Source organism: Myotis nattereri (assembly GCF_964212035.1).
Source record: "Myotis nattereri genome assembly, chromosome: 1".
Classification (NCBI taxonomy): Eukaryota; Metazoa; Chordata; class Mammalia; order Chiroptera; family Vespertilionidae; genus Myotis; species Myotis nattereri.
In genome coordinates this window covers 170,573,770-170,591,489 of record NC_138075.1, presented here as the reverse complement: position 1 = coordinate 170,591,489, position 17,720 = coordinate 170,573,770, and the positions used below count along the sequence as shown (strand labels likewise).

Genomic DNA, 17,720 nt, shown 5'->3' with positions numbered 1-17,720 from the left:
AAAGGGACAAATGTTATAGTGGAATCATTAAAGATAAAGACTACAAATGACCATTGGTTTGAGAACTAATATTTAACTACAGCAAGGGAACAAATGGTAAAGTCTCTCTTTTAGAATGTAGGTATTTTTATTCCACTGATATGTATGCACAGGAATGGGTGAAAGAATTTAGGATGACCCCTAGGTTTCTGTCTTTGGGAACAAAATGGACAAATGGACATCCAAAGAAAAGGACTGATATAAGGAAAAAAACAGAGGCGTGTGTATCATTTGTAGCATAATATTTTTGGATGAATTAGCTTATTTTGCAACTTAGAATATTATGAATTATCATAGTGTAGAGGAAATTTCACTTTCATTAGTCAGATGCAATTATCTCCCTCTGTGTGAAGCTGACTTTCCTTATCAAGAGCAAAGTGAAAGGGCTAAGCCTATTATGCTGTCTCTTTGATGTTTTTATAGGATATAATGAAAGATGACTGCTCAATGCTGAAGCTGCAGCTGAAAGAGAAGGATGAACTCATTTCCCAACTTCAGGAAGAGCTGGTAAGTGATAATATTTGCCCCACAAGTGTGTTTTCTTTGCAAGATTATTTGCTATAAACCCTACAACAATTTATTTATTAATACTAATATTAGTTATTTATAAATGGTTAGTGATTCAATCTGATTATCAATTTTGTAATCCTGTGGTAATAAGGATTTGACAATCTGAAAAATAGCACGTTTTATATTATGTATTAAACTTGATATAATTCAGAAACAGATCACTGAACCAAAGTTAGACATTTCAGTTAAATCTATGAAAAATTGTGAAGGATACAGCCACATTTTACTTTGTAAAGTACATGATTTAACTCTACTATATCTAGAGTTAAAAAAATATATATATATATATATATATATATATATATATATATATATACCCTAATATGCAAATAGACCGAATGGTGAAATGGCCGAACAACCAGTCACTATGATGTGCACTGACCACCAGGGGGCACACGTGGAACATAGCGGGTGTCAGCATCAGGTGGCAGAGCACAGAACATGGCGGGCGTTGGCCACGGTGGGATGGTGAAGCGGGGGGCACCAGAACAAGATGGGGAGCTGGTCACTGTCATCAGGGCAAGACTCTGATGGTTATTGAAAATTCTTTGCTCCTTAGCACTGTGGTCCTGCCTGGTGCTCACACCTGCTACCAGCATCTGGCCCCAGTCCCAATCACTCCGCACCATCAGTGGGTGCGAGCGGGGCCGAGCCGTAAGAGCGTGGGAGTGGTGGCAGCGGTGGCAGTGGGAGCGGGGCTGCTGGCAGACAGGGACCAGGCGCCGTGGTGGGAGGGGCCGGGCGGGGGTGCAGAGGATGGGCCAAGACCTGCTCCTGTGCCCACCACATCCTTGTGGCCCACAGTTCCTTTCAAAGTGCATGAATTCATGCACTGGGCCCCTAGTGTAATATAAAGCAAATTACTCATTCATCCTGCAAACAAAACCAGATTTTACTTTTTATTTTCATAAAATTACCAATGATACTTATTAATATAGATATTATTTTATATAAACCTCAGATGAAAATATCATACAGCCCTAACTGGTTTGGCTCAGTGGATAGAGCGTTGGCCTGCAGACTGAAAGGTCCCAGGTTCGATTCCGGTCAAGGGCATGTACCTTGGTTGCGGGCACATTCCTAGTGGGAGATGTGCAGGAGGCAGCTGATCGGTGTTTCTCTCTCATCGATGTTTCTAACTCTATCCCTCTCCCTTCCTCTCTGTAAAAAAATGATAAAATATTTAAAAAAAGAAAATATCATACAGAAGTATGAAATGTATATAGTTCATGTTTTCAGGGTGTGTTTTTTAAATGTGGTATCATAAAAAGGGAATCATACTTTTATAACATGAAAACACATTTGGTAGGTAATAAGTACTGGGCATTACTTTTCAAAGTATGTGTTTTCAACTTATGATGGTTTCATATTTGACTAGAGATTTGATTACTTTAACAATAATGTATAATGTAATTATTAAATATAATTAAATGACAAAAGAGATTTTATAGACCATTAAGCTTCTGAGAATGTTTAACATATTGGTGAGATGGCAGGCAAATTTAGAGCATATTTTATTGACTCAGCAACTGACAGCATGTTACTGAGACGTGACCTTTATTTAGACTGTTCCATGATTGAAACAATGCTGATTATCGATCTCATGAGCATAGTGTTATTGCTGATTTAGAAATGTTTAAAATCCTTGCATAAGTGAACTTGAGCAGTTCAAACCCATGTTGTTCAAGGGTCAGCTTGTAGTCAATTTGGGTAATTCAAATTTAAAGTAAAAAGACACACTTGTGCCTCATTTTACTAAGTCAGCCAACACAGGACTTTTCTTGGAGGAAGAGGTACTAAATTTAATAATAGCTATGTACCATTGGATCTGGAAGTAATAACTTCTTTCTCATTTTACTCAACAAATGAAGGACAAATATGTATTACATATTAGAATATTAGAATGCCCTGGGGTTGTTTGTATATGCGGTGTGGCAACATTGAAGAGAAAAAGAAATGTTCTTTTCAGGAAGGAATTTTCTGTTTGGTAAACCTGAGAGAACTAGTTACACAGGGGTGATTATTCCCTACTGCTTTATAGCAGAACAAATCTCCTCTGCCCTGCCGTGAGGCGATGTGGAGGGCATAGGCTAGTGGTGCCCATGTGGAATGGGGTATGCACACATCAAATTAGATCTTTAAAATGTTTTTATTTTCCTCTTTTCTCTCCCGTACAAACTTACATGAATTTTGTTGAGCTTGTTGAGGACTTTTAGTGACTTCAGTTCTTTTATTAGTTGGTTTTCCATTGAAAGGTATTTCTTCTCTTATGAAGGCTTATGTGTGGCTTATATTTGCAAACCCTTAATCATGGTATTGTCTATTTATATTTAAATTATATGTAGTTTAAGATTTATTACACACTAGAGGCCTGGTGCATGGATTCGTGCACCAGTGGGTCCCACAGCCTGGCCTGTACCTTCTCACAAACTGGAACCCCTCAGGGGATGTCAGACTGCTGCTCCTGCCTGCCGCTCCCACTCCTCCCAGCCCCGCTGCACTTGCCACAGGCTGGTACCCAGTCAATCCTGATTGGGAGGGGCTTGCACCACTGCACGGTGCTTGCCAGCCATAGCCTCGCGTCTGGCGCCCGTTGGTCAGCTGAGTGGTGCTCCTGCTGTGGGAGTACACTGACCACCAGGGAGCAGCTCCTGTGTTGAGCGTCTGTCCCCTGGTGGTCAGTGTGCATCATAGCAATCAGGTCGACTGGTCATTTGGTCATTCGTTTGGTCGCTTAGGCTTTTTATATATAGATTACTCCTTGCTTTCCTTTTCATCTTATTCCATTATGTAGACTCATCTGATTCATTTATGGTTTTTAGAGTCCTTTCCCAAATGTTTCCTTTCAATGGGGGTATTGATGATATGGTATCTAAATCTTTGAATATCTCTTTACCTTGAAAGATAAAGGATGCTGCTATGGATTGAATTGTATCCCCCCCAAATTCATATGTTGAAGCCCTACCCCAATGTGACTGTATATGGGATAGGACTTTTAGAAGTTAATTAGGATTAAGTAAAGTGGTAAGTGTGGAGTCCTAAATTGATAGAATTTAGTGGCCTTGCACAGAGGAAAGGCCATGTGAAAACAAAAATGACAGCTGCCTACAAGCCAGGAGGAGAGCCCTTAGTAGGACCTGACCATGTGGGAACCCTGATCTTGGACTTCTACCCTCCAAAACTATGAGAAAATTAACATTTTAAGAAATATAGATATATATATTTATATACATATATGTGTATATATATATATATATATATATATATATATATATTATTGATTTTAGAGAGAAAGGGAGAGAGAGAAACATCTATGATGAGAGAGAATCATCCATCAGCTGCCTCCTGCTTACCCCATCCTGGGGATGAAGCCCACAACCCAGGCATGTGCCCTGATGAGGAACTGGACTGTGACCTCCTGGTTTATAGGTTGATGTCCAACCACTGAACCAGTAGGACAGTCTTAACTTGTTTTTTAAGACACCTAGCCTGTGATATTTTGTTATAACAGCCTGAGCTAAGACAGATACCGTGTCAAAGTGTAGTATTTTTAGGTCTTGGTTCTTTTTTCTTAGTAAATAACATTCCATAATTTTTAAATTTGGGTGCTGCACATGACCTTTTTCCATGGTTTACCTAAGTGTGTGACTATATTTCTTCCTTAATTATGACTAGTATCAGCAATCCTGTTCTGTCCATTCAACTCTTCCTTCAAATTACAAATTTTCTCTTCAAGGCTTCCTTCAAATTATAGAATATTTTTTCTCTTGAAATCCGTATGTCCATATTTGATCTTATTGATCTCTCTCTCCTTATATTTTTCTTTTAGTATTGAACTATTTTATCTTTAGCTGAAATTTTTCCATTAATATTCTAAGCCACTAATTTGTTTCTCAACAATGACTATATTTTTATAGTCTAATAAATATTAAAATACAGAAATTATTTTTAAATCTAGAAAATAATTGTAATGTTTTAATTATATACTATTAAATATTCTTAGTATGTGCTGGTGTTAATTTGTCATTTGTGTGGCAGCATTTCTATTGCACTGTAGTAAGTAGCCTGTCCTTAATATCTTGCTTGTCCTTCCTTCCTAGGATATTTGGTCCCCTTAAGATCCACAATTACTTTCTTTGGCTTGTTTATTTCTCTATTTATCCTAAGTACTCAGCTTAAAAAAAAGAATAGAAAATTTAAACCAGAGATGGTCAAAGGCCCAATTGAACCTGCTTTAGTTGGCTAGTAACAATGAACAAACTTGAAGGATTTTAGTCATTGGCTTTCTTTTGTGACACCATGAGGTCTCTTCAGTTACAAATATTAAACAACTGACTGGTGTAGGTGGCTGCTCTGCAGTTCTTCCAGCCAAAAATACTCTGCAGATCTTCTTAGGATGAGAAATTAGGGAAGTATCACCTTTCTTGCAGGGATGGATATATTCCATCAGCTGTTCTCTCTCCAGAACCTTGATTTTTCATTCTTAACCCAGGCTTATTGGTGCTTGTCCAATGACTCCAGTTAAGCCCCTAGAACAGTCTTGAGATTCCTGTCTTCTCAACACCCATCAGAACCAAAACTGTCCCACATGTGCCTCTTAGCCTTGCCTTTCTGCTTCAGCCAGAAGAAATTAGTGTCAGCTTGGGAGATAATAGTGTCAGGAAACTGTATTCAGAATACCATCTTCTTTTGAGACTCTTTGTTCATGAACCCTCTGATAGCAAATTTAGAATGGTAATTATATTATGCAGTCTCCCCCTCCACAATTCATTTTTTTTTTTTATCAAGGCTTCAGGGGCAGCTACATTACATGAATCCCCAGGGCATACACCAGATTTGATCAACTTTGCGTTAGGTTAGAACAGTGGTTGGCAAACCACGGCTCACGAGCCACATGCATGCAGCTCTTTGGCCCCTTCAGTGTGGCTCTTCCACAAAATACTGACTTCTGCGCATGGGCCACGAAGTTTCAATCGCACTGTATGTGTGCTCCTGCATGTGGTATTTTGTGGAAGAGCCACACTGAAGGGGCCAAAGAGCCACATGTGACTCGCGAGCCGCAGTTTGCCGACCACGGGTAGAAGATTAAATAAGAACTAGACTAGCCGAAACCGGTTTGGCTCAGTGGATAGAGCGTCGGCCTGTGGACTGAAGGGTCCCAGGTTCGATTCCGGTCAGGGGCATGTACCTGGGTTGCGGGCACATCCCCAGTAGGAGATGTGCAGGAGGCGGCTGATCGATGTTTCTCTCCCATCGATGTTTCTAACTATCTCTCTCTCCCTTCCTCTCTGTAAAAAATCAATAAAATATATTTTTTTAAAAAAAGAACTAGACTAGAGCAAAGGAGGCACTAATTCCTTTTATCTTCTTGGCCTTATCTTTCTCTACATGAAGAGGAGACCGACTGAATACAGTGATATAAAAAATCAGAATATGAGTGTGCCTTTGTGACTAGATTTAGTTATCTTTCTTCTGGCCTCAGTTTTTTTAAATTGTCAAATAATAAGATAATACTAAAATATAGAAAAATAAATATTTATCAATGAGTTTGATACATTATAATATATAGTGATAGTATATGTCAATAATATATATTTACATAGCTGTGCATTTATAAAATGAAATGGGGAGAATTGCATATAGTATAACATTGCATAAAATATACATGGAGAGAAAGTCTAGTTTAATTAATAATTATCTTTAGGTAATAGGAGAATATTTAGATTCTGTTCTATATGTTTTAGTAGTGTTTCACTTTTAATGACAGGTATATATTCCTTTTACAATAAAAAAAATCAGACATATCTCTTGGGATAATAAATGAAGACTGTAGATTGATTTTAGTGGCTCTCATGCTGTGGTGAGTGTGTGTGTGTGTGTGTGTGTGTGTGTGTGTACGCGCGCGCGCGTGCGCACATGTAGGGGGAATGCCTTAGTCTGCTTGGACTACTGTGACAAAATACCATAACTGAATGGCTTAAACAACTTTCCGGTTCTGGAGGCGGAAAGTCCAAGATGTTGGCAGATTCAGTGTCTGGTGAGAGCCCCCTTTTTGATTTTTGACAGCTGTTTCCTCCATATGTCCTCACAGTCCTTCCCTTGGTGCATACACACAGGGAGGGAGGGAGAGCTCTTGTGACTGTTCCTCTTCTCATAAAGACACTAATTCTGCCCTGAGGTTCTCACCTTCATGACCTCATCTAAGCCAAATGCCCTCCAAAGTTCTCACCTCCAAATACTATGACCTTGGGGCTTAGGACTTAAACAAGTCAATTTTGGGGAACACAAGCATTTAGTTTGTAACAGGGAAATAAGAGTATCAGAGATGTCTTGTGGAATTATGCCCCTTTACAACTACTTAATGGTAGCAATTATGATTTTACTATTTTTCCATATTAAAATTCTCTGTAAGATTGTGATTGACACAGTCACATGTAAGAATAAAAATTAATCAAATAAACCAAAAATTTAGACAAAAGGTTTGCTAAGACTTATGTATTATTAGTTCAGAATAGAAAATGAGATGAAAAGCTATGACACATACTTTACTGAAAATTATTAAATAATCATGTTGATCAGGCAAGATCTTAAAGACATGAATATAAACCAACATTTGAAGTCAGGAGTAATAGGAACTTTAAACAAATAAATAATATTTAAATATATTCAAATATAACTTTGTGTTTATTTGTATAAAATATTCAACTTTAATACTGGAAATAAATCTCCCACATAGCACAAAGATTTGGGGATTTTATGGATTTACTTTTACTGCATAGGTGCAGGTATAGACCAAAAGTCTAAACATAATGATTAAAAGTAAGAATACTTAATTAGATTCAATTATAGTAAAAAGTATTTAAATTAATTATATATTTAATTTATATTTAACTTTTAACTATTAAATTTCATCATGTAATGCAGAAAATAGTTTTCTCATAAAAAAGTTTTAGGTTTTTTCCAGACTTAGTGAAGGTCACATTGAAGAATACAATGTAATTTTATTGTTAGGAAGAAACTGAGGAACATTGTAAATATTACTTTCTTGTGCCTAAAAATATCCAAGAGATTTTTCACAAATGTTCCTGGTGAAGTGTTGCCTTGTGTCTTGGGGAGAAAGATATATTTTTTTATAAATGATGATTAATCTGATAAATGATTTCATACTACAGGTAAAAAGTATTTTCCATGTGATGTCAGAAATTGAAAGTTTATTTGGATTTTATTTATTGATTCAAAATATTTTTAAATAAATTGAAGGTAACTTACAAATAAAAATAACTTTAGGGAGATGTAAGACTGTGAATACTGAAATTTAATTACCCTAATTAGGATCAATACACCATAGTATGGACTGAATGTTTCGTTATACCAATTTGGATGCCTATTACTTATACTCTGTCAAATAGATTTAGTGAATTTATATGGATAACCACATTAGAAAAGTGGTTATCAGTAATTCTAAGCTTTTATAATTTCTACCATTTCAGACTTTTCCCTTTGGAAACTTTTAATCAGTTTCTAGCTGATCTGAGTAAAAAATATCAGCTGTAACATTTTACAGTATAATTTTAAGAAACAAAATATTTGACCTGGCTGGCGTGGCTCAGTGGTTGAGCATCAACCTATGAACCAAGAGGCCCTAGTTCAATTCCTGGTCAGGGCACATGTTGGAATTGCAGGCTCAATCCCCAGTGTGGGGAGTGCAGAAGGAAGCCAATTGATGATTCTCTCTCATATTTGATGTTTCTCTCTCTCTCTCTCCCTTCCTCTCTGAAATCAATAAAAATATATTTTTAAAATGAAAACAATATTTTTCTATTTAAAAGGACAGTTTAAATGGTTCACCCAAATCAAGTTTCCTGAGCATAAAAGTTTGTTAGCTGTATCTAGGAATAACTGTACACTTTAATACCATCCTCATTAAAACAATAAGGAAAAAAATAAAACAAGACAAAACAAAAATACTTCCCATGTTTGTTCTCATAATCCTCCTCTATTTACCAACATGACAGCACTTATACTTGTCAGAAGGTAGTGAAAGCTGGTACCTTAACTACCACATGTTTATTAGCTAATGAATAAGAGAAAACATTGACTCTAAGGCATTTAAAACAATAATACAAATGACTAAAAGTCATCTATATTTACTATTATCATATGTCAACAATTCTAAAAATGTTAGTGATGAGACTCCTTCATGAAAATATTTTTTGTGGGCCTAAATTCTAATTTAGTAACTCCAGCTTTTGATTGAATTTTATATTTTATAATCATTTTAATTATCACATTTTTAATATTCATCCCTTAATAAACATGACATCTATACTAATAAAAGCCTAGGTGGCCCTCACACCCTCACGTCATCACAGGATGGCTGCTCCCATGTTGTCACAAGGTGGCCACCTCCACATCATCACAAGATGGCCACCACAAGATGGCCGGCAGGGGGGGCAGTTGGCGGCGACTGGACCAGCTGGGGAGGGCAGTTAGGGGTGATCAGACAGGCAGGGGAGGGCAGTTGGCGATCGGGCTGGCAGGGGAGGGCAGTTGGGATGATCAGGCCTGCAAGGGAGGGAAGTTGGGGGTGATAGGGCCAGCAGGGGAGTGGTTAGGGGGCAATCGGGCTGGCAGGCAGAAGCGGTTAGGAGCAATCAGGCTGGCAGGCAGGCAGGTGGTTTGGAGCCAGCCGTCCCAGATTGTGAGTGGGATGTTCCACTGCCCTGTGGGATTGGGCCTAAACCGGCAGTCGGACATTCCCTGAGGGGTCCCAGATTGGAGAGGGTGCAGGCTGGGGTACAGACATCCCCTTAGGGGTCCCAGATTGGAGAGGGACACCCCCCCCCAAGGCACAAATTTCATGCACTGGGCCTCTAGTTTTTAAAAAAAAGATAATTGAGAGAATTTCCAGTTAGAGTCTAAACCAGCCGTGGGCAAACTACGGCCCGTTTGAAATGAATAAAACTATTGAAAAAAAAAGACCGTACCCTTTTATGTAATGATATTTACTTTGAATTTATATTAGTTCACACAAACACTCCATCCATGCTTTTGTTCCGGCCCTCCAGTCCAGTTTAAGAACTCATTGTGGCCCTCGAGTCAAAAAGTTTGCCCACCCCCTGGTCTAAACATACAGTCAGAATTATCTAGTAAATTTTAAGATCAATTTTTTCTAACTCTTATGGTACTACATATTAATATATTCAACACTAAATTCTAAGTAAATGAGAGCATAGTTATTGTGAAGATGAAAGAATGAAGCTTGAGTTACTTCACTTCAGTCATTTGAAGTAAACATTTAGAGTATTTTTATTTAAGACTCAGACAAATGGAGTGAGAATTGTGAGGCATTTATTGTTGTGGGGGATACTGGTGTATTCTTCTCACTGGACTAATAAAATTGACATGAGGCAAATTAATAAGAGAACATTAGCAAATTCATTACATATGTACACATGGAGATGCCATAAGAATGAGACTGGAGGACAAATCTGATAGTGGAGGCTTATGGTCCATCTAGAGCTAAGGAGAAGGTGGGGCGGTGTGGTCTGGAGCTTCAGTGATCAGACAGACAACTCACAAGGAGATGAAAAAACTGTTTGGCAAACATGTTTGTTGGGCCATCTTTAACAGAGAGGACTTTGAACAAATGGGCCTTGCTGTATTCCTCCCTATCACACTCCTTTATAGGGTACTGATTGTATCTCCTTTCCGTGGGCAGGTCCTCTATCTCAATTCCCTTTAGACAGTTAGGGGGAAAGGTCAGAGGTTCTTCTGGAGTATTTTTCTTAAAATAGCCAGTTTAACATAATCAGTATCCCAAAGAGGCATATTTTGTTGTAACAAACCCTGTTCCCTCTCACTTATAAATTTAGTTTGTACATTTTAATATCCTCAATATCTTCTGAACTTTTTTTACACTAAATTGTATGTTTTAAAACTAATGTACTAATAAAAAATGTTACATCAGAGCACGATTCAGTAGTTATCAAGATTGTAGTTATCAAAAATCACATAAAAGAAGTTAAAAAAATTGTGTTTGTTATTAAACCTTTATTCTCATCTTTTGTAGACTCTTAATAAACTTTGTTTATTAAAATATTACTTTTGACATACTTTTTACAAAGTTCAATACAACAAAGGTTTAACCAGCTATATTTCTCTTCTTGGACATTACTAATATCTATTTGATGTCTTTATTATTATTTAAGAAGTTTTAAAAATGATCTGTTCCAGATATACAACATAGTGGGTACATCCCTATGTTGAACACTTTCTCTTGCTAGCTGACTGGAGAAAAATCACATAAAAGAAGTTAAAAAAATTGTGTTTGTTATTAAACCTTTATTCTCATTCAAAGGAAATATTGAAAATTATATTCTTATTTGAGTGTAAGCATATAAACAATTTATCTTCATCCTTTTAAAATGAAATGTATTTAATTTAAATGTAAGCCAAGCTCTCAGCTCATTTGTTAACATTTTGATAGTGAAGTATGGGGCTGCATAAAAATACTTGTAGAATTGTTGAATTTTGAGAAGTGGGAGGCCATTGAAGAACAGGAAGTATAGCATTATGTATAATCAGGTTATATGCATAATAAAAAGGGGGAATTACAAATAAAAGACTCTAGGAAATATATATGATAAAGAGCACTTTATCAAGAATCTGGAGAGGAGTAATTTTGATTTGGTTTAAAAATACATGTAGAATTCAAATTGAATAAAATTGTATGCCCTTGAAGCTTTTATAACAGAATAATTTCTTCTTGATAAGAGAAACATTTTTTAGCATGAAAACCATATCTTGAATTAATCTTAAAAGGAATTCCCCACTTGCTCTACATTCTATTAAAATTTATGGTATTATTTCATGCTAGTCATTTTGAGATAGAATATTACAGGCCCATGCATGATTTACATAAGAACAGACAGCTGTAAGTACTTTAAAAATCCTCTTTCTTTTTCATATTTAGGAAACATTAGGAGCAGAAAAGAAATAGATTAGGTATACTTAAACATTATTAAAGTGGCAGTCTACATTCTTTTTCTCAGGCGAATTAATTGCATATATTCCAGAAAAGGCTTATCTCAGCAGCAATTACTCTCCTGTCAGTCACTGAGACAGATATAGTGTGAATGTAACAATATCCCATGATACATAATAGGGATTAGCCTCCATTCCTTATACAGTCCAGTACCCTGATGAAGAATTGCCAAAAAGGTACAACTTTTACTCTTCTGCCGCACTTGCCTTGGCAATCCTAGACATTTGTTTGTCTTTATCACAGAGTGTGGTCATACTGCAGTATTGCATGGATATAGGAAAATAACTGTGGTATAATTTCAATGCCAGTATGAAGGTGTTTTAACTTCAAGACAAATGTTTTAAAATGAGCATGCAGCCATATTATTGCCAAATTAGGCATGTAGCTGAAATTGATTTATACCTAATGCTTTTGGATATTTTGGATATTTTCATTTCTTCTGTAAGGTATGCCATATAATTTAGTAGTTTTCCCTTTTTTTTTTTATTATTAGTTTTATTTTACCAATCGAGATTCCAGTGCTTGGAGTAATTTACCAAATATAACTATTTTAGTAGTAAATAGGACATAAAGATAGCCAAAGACTTAGAATTAAGGGGGGGAAAGTACAAATCATGTTCCTGAATTACTATGAAGAAGAAATATATATCTCTATACCAGTGATGGCAAACCCATGACACGCGTGTCAGAGGTGACATGCGAACTCATTTTTTGGTTGATTTTTCTTTGTTAAATGGCATTTAAATATATAAAATAAATATCAAAAATATAAGTCTTTGTTTTACTATGGTTGCAAATATCAAAACATTTCTATATGTGACACGGCACCAGAGTTAAGTTAGGGTTTTTCAAAATGCTAACACGCCGAGCTCAAAAGGTTCGCCATCACTGCTCTATACTAATAAAAAGGTAATATGCAAATTAACTGTAACTGTGACAAAGATGGTGGCGCCTATAGCCACAAAGATGGCAGTGCTGCCAGAGCAACAGAGCCAGTGGACACACAAACCCACAGGGGGGTCCGGACCCCAGCCCCGGCCCTGCAGCAGCCACAGTGCTGGGCTGCTGGGGCCAGAGCAAGCGGAGACACAAACCCTCAGAAGATGACCCTGATTGGGCTGGTTACTATGACGCCCACTGTAGCCACCAAACTGGTTGATCAGGAGTTGGGGCCAGAGGCCAACCTTGCAGCCCCTCCCTCCTGCCAGCCTGCCCCTGATCAGACTCTCCCATCCTGATCAAGAGCAGGGTACACAGAGCCTGGATTCTTCCTGGCAGCCCTGAGTCTGTGGGGTTGAGGATTCTGATGGCCCTGCCCAGAGAGTAGAGGTGCTTGATGGGCAGGGTCAGGGACAACAGGCCTCCAGGGAGCACTGCAGAGTTGCCAATGAGAGGAGAGGGCCTGTGAAGGGGGAGTAGGAGAATCCAGCTGACATCAGCCTAGAATCCAGCCCTTCCCCTCCAGAGGCAGCAGGACCTAAACCCAGAACCCAGCCCCAATAAGAAGAGCCCTAGGGAGGCTTCAGGAAGCTCTATGCAAAGCTGCACATTGAGAACTAAAGACTTCGTGAGGCCCTGACCCAGACCATGCTGTGGCTGGCGCAGGGGGCAGTTGGGGGCGATCAGGCTGGCAGGCAGAGTGGTTAGGGGTGATCAGGCAGGCAGGCAGATGAGCAGTTAGGTGCCAGCAGTCCCAAATTGCAAGAGGGGCCAGATTGGAGAGGGTGCAGGTCAGGCTGAGGGACCCTCCACCCCATGCACAAATTTTGTGCACCGGGCCTCTAGTCCTATCTAATAATAGATGAACATGGTAATTGACCGTACCTTTGCTACACCTCCCATTGGCTAATCAGCAAGACATGCAAATTAACCCAACCAAGATGGCGGCCGGCAGCCACCCAGCTGAAGCGAGCAGGAGGCTTGCTTGCTCCAGTGATGGAGGAAACCAAGGTTCCCCGCCTGCCGCGGCCTGGCTCTGAACTCCAAAAGCAACAAAGTTTCAATTATAGAAGCTAAACAAACCCCAGATACCTGCTTTCAGCAGTCCGTGGCCTCAGAGCTGGAGCGAGTAGGAGCCGGCTCTCAGCTCCAGTAATGGCAACAAAGTTTCAATTATAAAGGGTAAATAAATCCCAGAATTAAAAAGAAAAAAAGAAAAAAAGGAGAGGCTGGGAGCTTCAGTCGCTGGCCAGCCTGAAAACGGCCCTCGGCCCCTCATCCAGGCTGGCCAGGCAACCCAGTGGGGACACCCACCTTGAAGGGGGTGTGACCAGCTGCAAAAAGCCATCAGCCCCTCATCCAGGCTGGCCAGACAACCTAGTGGGGAACCCCACCATAAAGGGGGTGTGGCCAGCCTGAAAACAGCCATCATCCCCTTATCCAGGCTGGCCAGGCACCCCAGTGGGGACCCTCACCCTGAAAGGGTGTGGGCAGCTACAAACAGCCATCAGCCCCTCACCCAGGCTGGCCAGGCACCCCAGTGGGACCCCCACCCTGATCCGGGACACCCTTCAGGACAAACCAGCCAGCCCCCACCCGTGCACCATGCCTCTATCCTATATAGTAAAAGGGTAATATGAAAACTGACCCTAATAGCAGAAAGACTAGGAATGACTGGTCACTATGACACACACTGACCACCAAGGGGCAGAAGCTCATGCAGGAGCTGCCCTCTGGTTGTCAGTGCACTCCCACATGGGGGAGCTCTGCTCAGCCACAAGCCAGGCTGATGGCTGCCAGTACAGCGGTGGTGGTGGGAGCCTCTCCTGCCTCCTCAGCAGTGCTAAGAATGTCCAACAGCAGCTTAGGTCTGCTCCTCGCTGGCAAGTGGACATCCCCCGAGGGCTGCCAGGCTGCCAGAGGGATGTCTGATTGCCATCTTAGGCCCAACCCCCAGGGAGCAGGCCTAAGCCAGCAGGTGGCCAACCTCCAAGGGGTCCCAGACTGCGAGAGGACACAGGCCAGGCTTAGGGACCTCCCCCGCACCGAGTGCACAAATTTTTGTGCACCGGGCCTCTAATATATATATATATATATATATATATATATATATATATATATATATATATTGTGTATGTGCACTATAAATGTTATATACCTATCGACATGCATATAAAAATAAATTATATATAAAACATTACATATAACATGTTCCAGTGTTCTATTTTACAATAAATTATCTAAAATTTGTAAAGCCAGCCTGAGCTTGACTATAGCAAGGGTTAAGAAGATGTCGGGCTTTACCAGTCTCTTTCTAAGGGCCAGCATTCAAATGAGGGAGACAGACAAGAACAGATCATTTTAATAACAATAGCCATTATTTACTGAGTTCCTACTCTTTGACAAGTGCTCTGATAATTCTTGAGGTTTATTGTTGCCTTTAATTTTTATAATAAAATTGAGAAGTGCATATTAAGACTTCTGGTTCATCTATAATAAAACTGAAATTCAGAAGGATTAAGTGATTTCTTCATCTGCATAATATTGGATAGAGTTAGGATTTGAAGCAATCTGTCTGATTTCATGAACATATTTTTCCCCCTATTAAATCAAACATTTCAAAATTACAAAGCTGTGAAGTTAGGGCTATACAACAAGATACCACAGTGCTCCTTTGCTCCATATCAATACCAGAATGAAAACAGTAGCTCCTGTTTATTGATTGTTTGGCCTGGTAGCAGCAGTCAGACTTGGGAGTCAGGGCAGCAAGTAGGGAGTCAGTGTGCGGCAAAACAGGTAGATATATCAGAGCAGTCATTTTGAGCACCTTCTCACAGCCACAGAGGTGAGTATGGTGACTTTCCTCAGGAAGGGCATGGACATCACACATCATTCAATGTCATATCTCATACCATGTCAGTTTTTGTCATGGACACTCCTTTCATCTAAGGATATTAAATGAAACTTAATTTTTGAAAAGTGCTTTGATCCCGGTGTAAGACATGGACCTCTGTGATCCATTTCCAGCATGGTCGGCTTCTGATGGAATTTGCTGAGTTTCCCCAAGGCAAGCAGAATGTGGGTAAGAGGAAAGAGGATGTAGGAACAAAACTGTGCACATGGCCAACATGTTGGAAATACCCCAAGGGGCCTGCCTCAGCTAGAGAGGGGAGGTGGAGACAGCTAGAAAGGTCTCAGCTCAACATTTTAAATGGCCCAATGGGAAACAGCAAGACCTAAGTGATGTATTAGGAAACAGGTGACCAAATAGTACTCAGCCTATGAGGAACTGGGGAGGGACTAAATACATAGGCTATGTTCCCTTCCCCACGTGTGTTCCTGTATAATGGATGCCTGCTCTGGAGAGTATTATTAAAAGTCTCATTTTCACCATATTTCTGTTTCCCAGTCTGTCATTTGAAATTTGGACAGGTGAGCCATTTCTCACACCAGTCAATGTGGCTCAGTGATTGAGTGTTGACCTGTGGGAACCCTGTTTAGAGTGCACTGGATGGTCAAGGCCACTCTGAGCCTGGGACTCATAATCAGAATGTTCAAGGCTAAGATACCATACACAGGTCCAAGAACTATGTGCAGGTGCACAGCAAGTACAACAATCTCATGGTCACTGTACCCTTCTCTAGCCAAAATGATTGATGTCATTGTTGGCAACTGGCCTTCTCTGTGTAAGGAGTATAATACATGTAATTAACCAGCCAGCGTGCTGAGGGAGAAGCTCATAGGTAGTTACGATGTGAGGTTACAGAGACCAGCCAGTGTGCTGGGCCAGGGAGAAAGGAGGAGCTGCTGAGGCAGAGAATTCAGGTGCCGCTACTATGAGAGGCAGTGAGTGTAGGGGGCAGCCTGCGGCTGCTCAGATAATAACTGTGGGTAAAGAGCCTGCGACTACTATGTGGGGAATTATGTATTTACCAGCGGTGTGCGGCTGTCCATAAGGGATTTCTGTGAAGAACTGATTTGTCTGACAGCTATCTGGCCATTGGCTTCTGCAATAAAGACGTTTCTGTTTCTCTTACCCTCTCCATTCCTCTCTCTGAAATCAATAAAAACGTATTTTTTAAAAATAATAAAATAGAGGATACAGAGTTTACTCAGGACTCGTTCCTACATAGAAGCTTGGGTTTAAGTGCCCTGCTTATTTGCTGCCCTGTCACACTCTAATGTGGCTTTACCTTGACTTCTGTTCCTTTCTCATTAATGAGCTCCCTTCTCATTAATGAACTCCTTAATGACAGGGCCTTGTCAGCAAAGTGGCTGGGCATTCAGTGAGTGTTGGAAGGAATGAATATGTATCATAGTTCTTGGTCCTACATTTGTTAAATAAACCTTTAGAAAATAAAGCAAGATAATATCCAATTATTAAATTTTATGATTTGGCAGATGCAAGATTTGGAGGAAAGGAGAAACAGGAAGTGGAGGTTTTGGTGTACAATTTAATGAAGGAAGTTCAAATGAACCAGGGATGGAGACATGAAACAGGGATCTGAAATGCAACATGGGTGCCACAGTAAACAGTGATGACAAAACAGAGGAGAAAGCAGAACTATAAAATTATCTGAAGACTAAGAATCAAAAGAAATGATAGAAGCAAAGAGAAAAGGGCAAAGTTAAAATTGATTAGAATCCAAAATATTCTAGATTTTAAAAACATATTAGGAAACAGCATTAGCAAAACAATGAAATTTTTTTTTCAAAAATTTAGGTAGTGCTAATGTAGTCTGCTTCTCATTTTTTACAAGAAAAAACATTTGAAATAATGCAATGTGATCTTGTAAATTTTTTAGAATACATGATCTATAATGTGAAATTAGGAATAGAAAGTAGCTATGGGGAAGCTAATGGCACAGGAAAAAGAATAATTACTGTAAAAGGTAAGTATAAATGGAAGAGTAAAAATAAATTAAAACAGCAACCATTTATAACCTATATTTGTGAAAGTACAAAAGAAAGAAGTACATGGGGCAAATAAGTGCCCATGCTATGTGTCAATATCATGCTAGGCAATTTGCTTATACATCTCACATCACCCTCAGTCATACTTTTATTTTTCTCTATAATCAAGGGAGTCCAGGCTTAAAGATATTAAATAAATTGCTCCAAGTTA

General features: G+C 39.3%; 1 protein-coding gene across 2 annotated transcripts in view; it reads left to right on the top strand.

Moving 5' to 3' along the window:
- Window positions 1-17,720, top strand: part of CCSER1 (coiled-coil serine rich protein 1) — a 942,549-nt gene that overhangs the window by 578,375 nt on the left and 346,454 nt on the right. For both annotated transcript variants that reach the window (XM_081109402.1, XM_081109401.1), the window contains one exon: window positions 463-546. In XM_081109402.1, the coding sequence (XP_080965528.1) occupies window positions 463-546 (84 nt within the window). The remainder of the gene's footprint in view (window positions 1-462; window positions 547-17,720) is intronic.